The 10,125-nt window shown below is 37.8% G+C and overlaps 2 protein-coding genes across 2 annotated transcripts; both read right to left on the bottom strand.

The window, feature by feature from the left end:
• Positions 1-718: 718 nt before the first annotated feature.
• On the bottom strand, positions 719-1,221 carry LOC122011605. Its single transcript, XM_042567987.1, has one exon. The coding sequence runs from the start codon at positions 1,166-1,168 to the stop codon at positions 809-811; it is 360 nt and encodes a 119-aa protein (XP_042423921.1). The 5' UTR covers positions 1,169-1,221; the 3' UTR covers positions 719-808.
• Positions 1,222-1,821: 600 nt separating this feature from the next.
• Positions 1,822-4,682, bottom strand: LOC122012726 (40S ribosomal protein S3-3). The gene is made up of 6 exons (XM_042569356.1): positions 4,525-4,682; positions 4,276-4,423; positions 4,021-4,192; positions 2,545-2,599; positions 2,340-2,471; positions 1,822-2,130 (listed from the first exon to the last, which is right to left on the bottom strand). Exons 1-6 carry the CDS (start codon positions 4,552-4,554, stop codon positions 1,966-1,968), a joined length of 702 nt encoding a protein of 233 aa, XP_042425290.1. The 5' UTR covers positions 4,555-4,682; the 3' UTR covers positions 1,822-1,965.
• Positions 4,683-10,125: the final 5,443 nt, after the last annotated feature.

The following is a 10,125-nucleotide window of genomic DNA, read 5'->3' as shown; positions in this document are numbered from 1 at the left end:
TTCAGGTAGGTCCATTACATCTGAAATGTTTAGAAATTTTATAACGTTGGTATTTTGCGATTTACTTTAATAGTTGATAATAAACTTTTAAAAGATTCAATTAATCATCTCGGATATTTAGATTTAAAAAAAATGAATTCATGCATACAAAATGGCTTTAAGAGTACGTATAATAGAAGCTCCTAACCAATTTGGGCGTGGCATAGGGAGGGAATTCCCTCCGATCCTCCCTCAAGTTTTTGGAAGAAGCGGCTCCTTCTTTTTACTTTTTAATTAAAATATTTTTTTTTAATTTAAATTAAAAAAATAATAAATTTTTTATTTAGATCTTTCAATTCAAATAATATAATTTATTTTTTAATTATTAATATTATTTAATGATAATTTATGAATTTAAATTTTATTTATATATAAAATAAAATATAATAAAAAAATTTGGGACGATGGAAGAATTATTTTGAGATTTTTTTTTTTTAATAGTGAAGTGATATATGTGGTAGTACCCATGTTAAGACATTCGCACCGTCCACTTTACAGTGAACCGATATATAGCTCTTATGACTGTCGATGCCTTAATGAAGCTTGATATCCAATATTTACCATTTTAATGTCCACCTTTCTTTGTTCTACCGTAAGATTTTGGTAGGCATGACGAGGCAGCTCAAACCCGGAACTGGATCTCCCTCAAAACCATTTTTAGGAAGAAGATCAAAAGCTCTTGAGCAGAAACTAAATCATTTCATTCACGAGAAATTACAAATTTACACAGCAAACCTTTATATATATTAAGATACGATTCTTAATAAGATCAACGACTTGACAGAGGAAACCAACGATCTTGGAAGTAGGACTGATAGGAAATCATGAGAATAAGGAGGAGGAGGAGGAAACCAACACCCCAAGGCGATCCGCCAGCCCGATGGAGCGACTCCTTCTCCGGAAATGGAACCAAGAAAGAGAGCCCATCCGAGGAGAGCCAGTGAAGTACGATTAGCAACAGCAAAGGCGAGACGACGAGCAGGAACTTGAGCTGATAGAACACGCCCTCGAGGATCGCCTCGTAGCTGGTGTACCAGGAGACTCCGAGGAGGAGGAGGAGGGTGAGGAGGAAGAAGAGGAGGTGGAAAGGAAGAGGAGGAGGGGATTGGGAGGCAGAAGCACTATACATTTTCCTTTCACTTTGTTTGGCACTGTGAGAGGAGTTCACACTTTATAGAGGAGAGTGATGTACAAAAGTAGTGAAATTTGAGATCGAAGATAAAAGAGAAAAACTGGGCGATTAAAATAGACTGATGGTGGGGAGACACTCGGCGAGCCTTGATTGGGCCTTGGGTGTAAATTACCATTGAGTCGAGATCCTCGATATCTTAAAGTTTCTTGGATTTGGGGATTTGCAGTCGCAGGGCCGACCATGTTGGTAGATCTGGAATAAGGACAATTATAGCAGTGAATTTATTAAATGCACATGGGTATAGTTGTCACTTACACAGACAGGAATTATAACTCCTTTGCTGCAACCTGACCTCACAGTTGGTCCTATCTTAGGTGAGAAAATGCTGAGCCAAAATATTATAGCGTACAAATCAATTTTTTTAAGAGAAGTACACTTTCGGCATCAGTATTAAAAATAAAAATATTTTTCTGTAAAATGTGTTTTAAAGAAAAAGTAACTTTCTAAAATATTCATTTGTATTTGTATTCTTTTTTAAAATCTGTTAACTATGATTTGTTATCGCACCAGGTGTCAAAAAAGATTTTTTGAGAAAACATAGCAAGACATACAGGAAGAGCATATTTTCTGTTAAGAAAGATTAAATGCAATGAACCCCAAAAAAAAACAAGAGCAGTTTGGAAGATGACAGTCAAAATCACAAGTATAAATAGGCCTCCTTACTACAATTTATGTTGTGAAGCCATAACAGGGTAAGTCCTCTAGTAAAACTCATCCGCAGCAAACACTCATCATCATGCAATGGGTATCTCTGCAGGCACCAACAGGGCTGGCCTCACGTATTCGTCTTCATCCTTTGGTGGATGGATAGTGACGAGATCCGGGAGAGGAGTGGTTGGCCCTTGCTTCCCCTTGGGATCCCAATCCAGCATAATTTTCACCTTGATTCCAAGGACACCCTAAACATTCAAGGGGAAGAAGATTGATTATGTGGATATATACTCAATTCAAATCATAAATATTTGCTACTTGCATTCAATGTCAGAACTGAAATCGTATTAGCAGGTGTGAAATAGATTGGTCCATTCTATTTACTACTTGCATTCTTTTTAGAATCTAAAATCCTAGTAATCAGTGTAAAATAGATTGGTGCATTTCAGATACTAACCTGTCTAAGGAGAACATGCCTCACTGCAGAGTCAATGTATTCCTTTACAGGCTGACCAGAAGAAATCATGTATCCATCTTTGAACTTCATGGATTTAGCTCGCTGGGCCCTGAGTTTTCCACTAACGATTACCTGGAAAAAAAAAACATGGGATTAATAAGCATTCATTGGTAGGTCGATGGATCTAAATGATAAATTTGTGTACCTCACATCCCTTAGCACCACTCTCCATGACAAACCTCAAGACACCATAACAGGCCCTGAGAGAAGGCACAAGTGAATGAGACACTGTTTTCATGCTAAATGATCATCCCCAAGATACATTGATGTGGGAAAGATACATAAAACATTCACACAAAAAAACATAAGAACAACTAGAAAAAAATGACAAGCAATTATACTGCTTCTGAAACTAGCAATCGACGACAAGTTAAACAACTAAATGAAGTTTCAGCAGAACTGATAAAAGAATGTAATAAAATCTTCAACAACACCAGAATTCATATTGCTTTCGGTTTGTCCACAATTTGAGCATTAGATCAATAAAAATATAGATCACATAGATTAAATAAATTTATAGCTAGAGATCAAGTCATAAAAATTTAAACCTACAAAAAAGAATCATAAAATGTAAAATTGGATTAAAAAAATCTAAAACAAGAATGGCACATGCAATCATCGAATCACTCTGCCAACAGCAAGATAGCATGTCTAAAAGATAACCATTGTGCTAATTCTAAAAAACACAAGTGTATGCAAACAAATATATCTGCTTAATCAAGAGATAACTAATATATAAGAAGCTACATTTTTCTTAAGTGAATCAGATTAAATATACTTATGATTAAATGAATCCTAAAAAGTAGAAGCAATAAATTATTCACATTACATGGAAAGCAGAAAGCATTCTAAAAGAACATCAGGCTTGAAAAAATGTAGAAGCATCATGTTGTCAGGGGCTTTAATTGAAAGCTCATGATGGTAACTAAGCAACCTATAGTCATCTTCTTACACAAAGTTGGCAATAAGCAACCTATTTTCTGTAAATGACAGACATAACCAAACAAAATCAAAATAAGTTGACAGGCAACAATGCAATCTGAAAAAATCTACAGGATGCCAAACAAATTCAGAAGCAAGCATAATATGGTTATAGAACAAAATTGAAACAACGCATAGCCATCAATAAGTCCACAAATATGTTAACAGGAACTTTAATAATTAGATCAAGGTTTTCATAAAATGATATCATGATCAAGATTGCATAATCGACAATCTCAAAATTGCCACCTAATGATTATAAGTTAGTGTTACAATAAACAATTAGCTCCCTACATCCATTGAAGTGTGCGAAGACCCATCAAACCAATAATTGGAATTGAAATGTTCTGGAAAATAGACTATGTGGTTACACAAAAAAACAACAACATATAGTTGCAACATAAACAACCTCAGATAACCATTAGCCATAGACTTCATCATATAAGCATAGCAATCTGAATTGGTAAGCAGAAACGTGGACAAACTTATATGAAGAAGAAATGTTTTCGGCCAAAAGTCGTCCAGAATTATAATGTAATACTAGAAGTCTAATTGGGCACACAATGTAGGTAAGTAAACAATAAATAGATTACCCTTGTCAAACTTTGGTTTGAAACCAAGAGTGAAATGGGATACCAACCTGCGAACAGCAAGGCCACCAAGAAGCTTGTAACGCAGCGATTCAGCTTGAGCAATGGCACAGAGTCCCCTGTTGTTTACTTTCTCAGCGTAGAGCTCCACACCATTCTCAGGAAATTTGAATCTTTTCTGGACCACCGATGTTAACTCCCTGATTCTTCTGCCCTTCTCACCTGAATCACCAATCGATAGGCAATCAGAAGCGAGATCTCACTCGTAAACAGGAACAGATTCCAAAATCAGGGAGAAAAATCACCAAGGACGTTCTGAGTACGGGTTGCCCGGATAATGATCTCGGTTCGCATGGGCGTAACCCTAACCTCGACACCAGAATAACCATCCTCAGCAAGTTCTCTCGTCAGGACCTCATTCAACTCAGCAAAGAACACTCCGTCCGCTACGAACTGTACCACGACGGAGAGAATCCACCAAAATAACCAATTTTAGTGCGAGGGATCAAAACGAAATAGTGAAAAGAGAATATTCAGATCCCAGAAAGGCCAACCTTGCGCTTCTTGCTCATCTGGGTCGCCATGGCAATCGCACTCGCACCTCCGCCTACACGCTCTGGTAAATGTTGCGATCCTCAGGAAACGCAACCCTAGCAACGGAGCGCACGGCGCTGATGCGGTATTAAATATGAGTTGGGTGGCAGGATCCAACGGTCCGAAGGAGACAACGATAAGACAAACGGTTTTGGGGGATAATGGGAGTTACGGATAATAAGAACCGTCGGATGAATGATATGCCCCGTCATAAGTGAATCAGAACCGTTATTTTCACCATAGTGCTTTTATGTATTGTATTTTAAAAGCAAAATTTTTAAGGAGAAAATTTTATTTCGTTCACAGAATTTTACAATTTCGCGGCCGGTCAGTTACATAGAGCGAGGAAGGCAAAAATGATTTTAGAATATCGGTGACCTTCGGGTGTAATTAAACTAGTAGAATCGAGTCAAGCAAATTCGAACTTCGATGTCAACTCGGTTCGTTGTCCTCTAAACTCGAGTTCGGCTTGATTTGATTTGTATTTTAATTCTTACGTGAGTTTACTTTGTAATGAAATTATATATATAAACGAATATTTTTTTTTTTAATCAAAACTCAAATAACTCAAGCAGCTGGGCTCGTTTACCACTTAATCGGGTCTCCAAGGCCATTAATATTCATATTATCATTCAAACATTTCGTAGTTTAATTTTCAATTCTAATGTATTTATAAAAAAAATAAATAAATGAAAGACGTAATCAAAAAATACTAGACTCTTAATTGATCATCACATGTACTTCCGATTTATTCTAATGATAGATTAAAAAATTTTATAAGATAAAATCAATCATCCTAAAATTAATTAATGAAGCTAACTCATTTAATCCATGTATAATTTAATAATTTAAAAATGAAAGTACTTAATGTGACCTATTTAGAAAATTGACATGTGATTTAATAATTTTTAAAAAATAAAATGTATAATTTAAGCATTTAAGAATTTCAGATGTTACAAATTTATAATTCTATAATTAATTAAATCTAATGCCTTAAAAATTAACTGTTAATCCTAAGAAAAAATAGCACCTTGTCTCAAACACCAATGAACTAACCACATATGAATAGACATAGTAGTCTTCGTGACCGTCAATTATCTAATGATAATGAGGATGGTAGAAAGATCCGTTAGAATTTAGATAGAAGAAGATGAAAAAGAAAGAAAGTTGGAATGATTACCAAAGGTTTTCTGGAGCAGCGGAGGTGGAGGAAGAGGAACGAAAAGGGGATGTTTAGGATTTTTGATACATGTGTTTGTGTACCTGAGGACATAGGAGAGGACTATCTTTTACAGAGTGATAGTTATTTCCTATGTTTTCCACGTGTCCTGAGATCCGCACGATTGCTAATTGTTTTCTGAAATAGTTTGAAATCCCAAGATTCATGTGATCGTTATCTACTTTTTGAAATAGTTTAAAGTCCCAAGATCCAATCGTTATTTACTTCATAAATAGTCTAAAATCCCAATATCTATGTGTGTGTTATCTACTTCTTGAAATAAACGACGACATTGCCTTCAGTTGAGTGTCATGTAGTCGGGGCGCTACCTCCCGAGTCGTGAGGTGGCTCGGAGATGGACGCCCTAGGATCGGGAACATCATGAAATCAAGATATTACCAAGTCGCGGGAGGGGGGGGTGACTCGGGGTCGAGATCACCATGGAGTTGAGAGCTATTGGTAGTCATGGCCGAAGGATTAAGGGAACAACTTTGCTCGCCAGCTCAACAGGACTGTTGACCTCGTTATCGACGTGGCACTCTATGATTATCTCCCGAATCATAAGTCTCCCTTTCAAGTCTAGTTGAAGAAGGTGGGAGTCCGATTAACACTACAAAAAAATTGATATTTTACAACACTTAAAAGACAATGTCGTATTTTTAAAAACATTTTTATTTCTTTTTTATAACGCTTTTAGTGAAAAACATTGTCTATATTTTATAATTCTTATTAAAGACCGCTTTTTTACCTAATTGTTGTCTATTAGTATTTTTTGAGATCAAAGATAATACTTTTTAAAAAGTGTTACATATGAGCATTTTTTATATCTAAAACAATACTGACCTAACATCCAAAACCTTCTGTTCACGAAAAAAATTCATCTCCACCTAAACTCTCCTCATCACCTTCTCCACCACTCCTCCATGTTGGCCGCCACCAAGCTGTTGGAGCAATCTAGTGACCCTAGGTTTTGATGTTTGAGCAAAGGTTTAAGTTAGTTTTATTGTTGTATTTGATATGCATTGTGAGTGTGCAGGATACAGGTACAACAAGGAAGTCCAAGTGTGATCTTGGCAAAGGAGGAAAGTCCAAGAATGAGTCTTGGCGGTGTAAGTCCAAGCATGTAGTCTTGGCAACGTAAGTCCAAGTGTAACTTGGCAATGGATGAAGTCCCGGAGGCGCGACCTCTTGGCAAAGGAAGACCCGACAACAATGACAAGGCCGATGGAAGCTCCAGAAGGCAAGACGTGAAGGATGGGGAGGCATCCGAGGGACGCAAAGCTGATGGAGGAGGCTAGAAGGCTAGGTCTAGGTTGGTCGGGCAGGGACGAGTGCTGAGAGATTGTACTCGGAGTAAAATATAAGAATTAGGGTTTCTGTAGCGATCTTGTGGCGTCATGCGATCTTAGCGTTCAGCGATCTTGTGCGATCTTGTGCGATCGCATGTTTTAGCGATTGGTGATCGGATCATTGGCGTGAGCAGAATGTGTGAAATCGAGTTGGGGTGTAACGGTCGAATTTCCTGAGGCGATCGCATGTTTTAGCAATGATCGGTAGGCGGGTTTTCAACCATGGGCTATAAAACCAAAGCTTGGGAGCTTGGTTTGAGTTGACGAAATTAGACTTGGTTAAGGTCTAATTAGTAGTCTACAAGTGCTCAAGAGTTTTCCTTGTGTCCAAGAGGTCTTGGTGAGTTTGTGGTGAGGTTTCTCCACCCACAAGGAGTTTGAGCTAGTCGGAGGTCTTCCAGGGAGTAATCCACCGACGGATAAGGATCGTCCACCTTACGGACACGCCGTGGAGTAGAAGCTTTATCTCCGAACCACGTAAATGATCGTGTAGCTTGGTTTGCATTCTCTCTTGTCTTATATTTTGTTTAGCGTGTTTATTTTTGTATTATTCCGCTGCGCAAGCTAACAACGTAGGAAGCGAACGATTTGGGTGAGCCGCTATTCACCCCCCTCTAGCGGGCACATCGGTCCTAACAATTGGTATCAGAGCGAGGGCGCTCTTCTACGGACTAACCGCCAAGAGAGCAAGAAGCTAGAGGAAGAAGAAGATGGAGTCCGAAGGACCGCTCGGATGGGATATCCGAATTCCACCTCCGTACGACAAAGAAGACTTCAATTATTGGAGGAAGCGGTTGGAGACATGGTTCCAAATGGATTGGAACCAATGGGTTGTCTTGAGTGACCCATTTGAAGCTCCTACGGACAAGAAGGGTAAACGCCTCCGACCTCGGGATTGGACCGAAGAGCAACGAGAGCAATCGGAGGCAGACAAGGAGGTAACGAGAATTTTGAATAATTTACTACCTTCTAATATTTTGTTGAGTGTAGGTGAAATCACAAATGCAAGTGATCTTTGGAAAAGGATCATTGCCTATCATGAAGACCCTATAAAAATCCAAGAAGTGGAAGAGCCCAAGGAAAATGGCTCATTGGTCCAAGAAGAGAAGGACCAATCCGATGTTGACAAGAGGTCAACATTCGAGGAGGAAAAGGAAGAGGAGGAAGAGAAAGAGAAGGAAGAGGTGGAAGAGGAGAGATCTTCCACATCCTCAAGAGATGAAGAAGTGGAAGAGTCCACATCTTCAAGTGAAGAGGAAGAAGAGAAATCCGAGGAAGAGGAGATCTTGGAAGTTCAACCCTCTAGTTCAACTACCAAGAAGAGCACAAAGGACCACATCAAATGTTTTGAGTGTGGTAAGATGGGGCACTACAAGAGTAGGTTTCCTTCGCTCAAGAAGGTAAACCCTAAACTCACTAAAGTTAATTTAGAAACTAATGTGAGTTGTAGGAAGAAGAAGAAGGAGAAGAAGCACATTAGGTGCTTTACATGTGGTGAGTGGGGTCACTACCACACAAAGTGCCCAAGGAGAGGAGAGCTCAAGAAATTGGCGCACTTGAAGAAGTGGGAGAAGAAGGGAGCTTCCAAGGTAAAAACCAAGGTATCATTTAATGAATCCATTCCGTTGACATATGATAAAAGCATGCTAGAAATAACTCTTATCATCTTAATGCTATTTATCATGAGAATAGGAGGCATGATAACCTTAAGGATAAATATATTCCTCCTTATGCTAGATTTACCACACCTAAGGTTAGGAAGGTAAATAACAACTTAGGCAATAACACCAAGGATTTTAGATATATGCCTAAAAATAGAAATGCTCAAGGATTCAATGAAAAACCAAAATCTAGAGATTTATGGGGAGAAAATCAAGTCTTGAGGACAAGACTTGATAATTTAGAAAGGACCTTAACAAGAATGGAAAATATTCTTAGGGGTCAAAATGAGCATAACCTAAGAAAAGCTAGACAAGAGTCATCCAATGGCTATAGAGGTTTGGGATACAAACCTAAAGCCAAGAAGGATGTGACTTCCTTTCATAGGGTTCCATATAGTTATGGGACCAACCCTAGGTTTAGAGGTCAAGTTAAAGATACTAGGGAAGGAATCCCTAAGAGTATTTTTGGCAAGACCAATGTGACTAAGGCTCCAAAAAGGCCTAATAAAGTCACAAATAAGGTTACAAAGGGAGTTAACCCTAGAAGTGACCTAGTGGAAGTGACCAAGGCTTCTAAGAAGCCAAGAAAGGTCGTTAGGAAAGTATCTAGGGAAGTAATCCCTAGTGAGTACCTAGAGCATCCAAGGAGCACCAATAGGTATTGGGTTCCTAGGAACATATTCTCTACACCCTAGATGGGTTTAGAGAGTGTCAACTCCAATTAGAAAGGTAGTTAACCCAACCTTGGGAAAGTTGACACTTGAGAGCATTTTCAAAGTGATTGTTAACCTTTGAAAATGAAAAGGATGATAAGTGTTACTCTTTGAAAGAGTAAAATGTGTCAAAATTTGAGGAGTTAAATCTAATTTAAATTGACACACTAGAGAGAAGCAAAAGTGATGCCAAATTTAGAATTCGACATTTTCTTATGGAATTAAGGGAAATGTAAATCTTAATCCAAATTGTCACTCTTGGAAAAGAGTAACATGTGGTAAATCTTAAGGAATTATGTTTGAATTAAATTGGCGCAATGTGGAAAAACATAAGAAATACCAAATTGGGATTTTGGTATCTTCTTAGAGTAATTAAAGAAAAATCTAGGTCATAATATAAGATGTTCACTCTTTGGAAGAGTGAAATGTGTCAAACTTTGAGGTTTTGAACTTAATTTAAATTGACACATTTAGAAAAGGATAAGAAATGCCAAGTTGGGGTTTTGATATTTTCTTAAAAGGTAAAAGGCAAATCTAAGTTTTAATTTGATTTCATTTACTCTTGGAAAGAGTAAAATGTACCATACTTTGAGAAATTTGTTTAAGTTAAAATGGCACA

Source organism: Zingiber officinale, chromosome 8A (assembly GCF_018446385.1).
Source record: "Zingiber officinale cultivar Zhangliang chromosome 8A, Zo_v1.1, whole genome shotgun sequence".
Lineage (NCBI taxonomy): Eukaryota > Viridiplantae > Streptophyta > Magnoliopsida > Zingiberales > Zingiberaceae > Zingiber > Zingiber officinale.
The sequence above is the reverse complement of the archived record's forward strand: the minus strand, read 5'-3'. Positions and strand labels throughout refer to the sequence as shown.

Bases quoted from the DNA above. Each gene is read 5' to 3' on its own strand.
- LOC122011605 (XM_042567987.1), bottom strand. From the start codon at position 1,168: ATGTATAGTGCTTCTGCCTCCCAATCCCCTCCTCCTCTTCCTTTCCAC.
- LOC122012726 (XM_042569356.1), bottom strand. From the start codon at position 4,554: ATGGCGACCCAGATGAGCAAGAAGCGCAAG. The intron at 4,424-4,524 runs GTTGGCCTTTCT...GTCGTGGTACAG, and splicing joins AGATGAGCAAGAAGCGCAAG to TTCGTAGCGGACGGAGTGTT. The intron at 2,131-2,339 runs GTTAGTATCTGA...TTGAATGTTTAG, and splicing joins GGCATGTTCTCCTTAGACAG to GGTGTCCTTGGAATCAAGGT.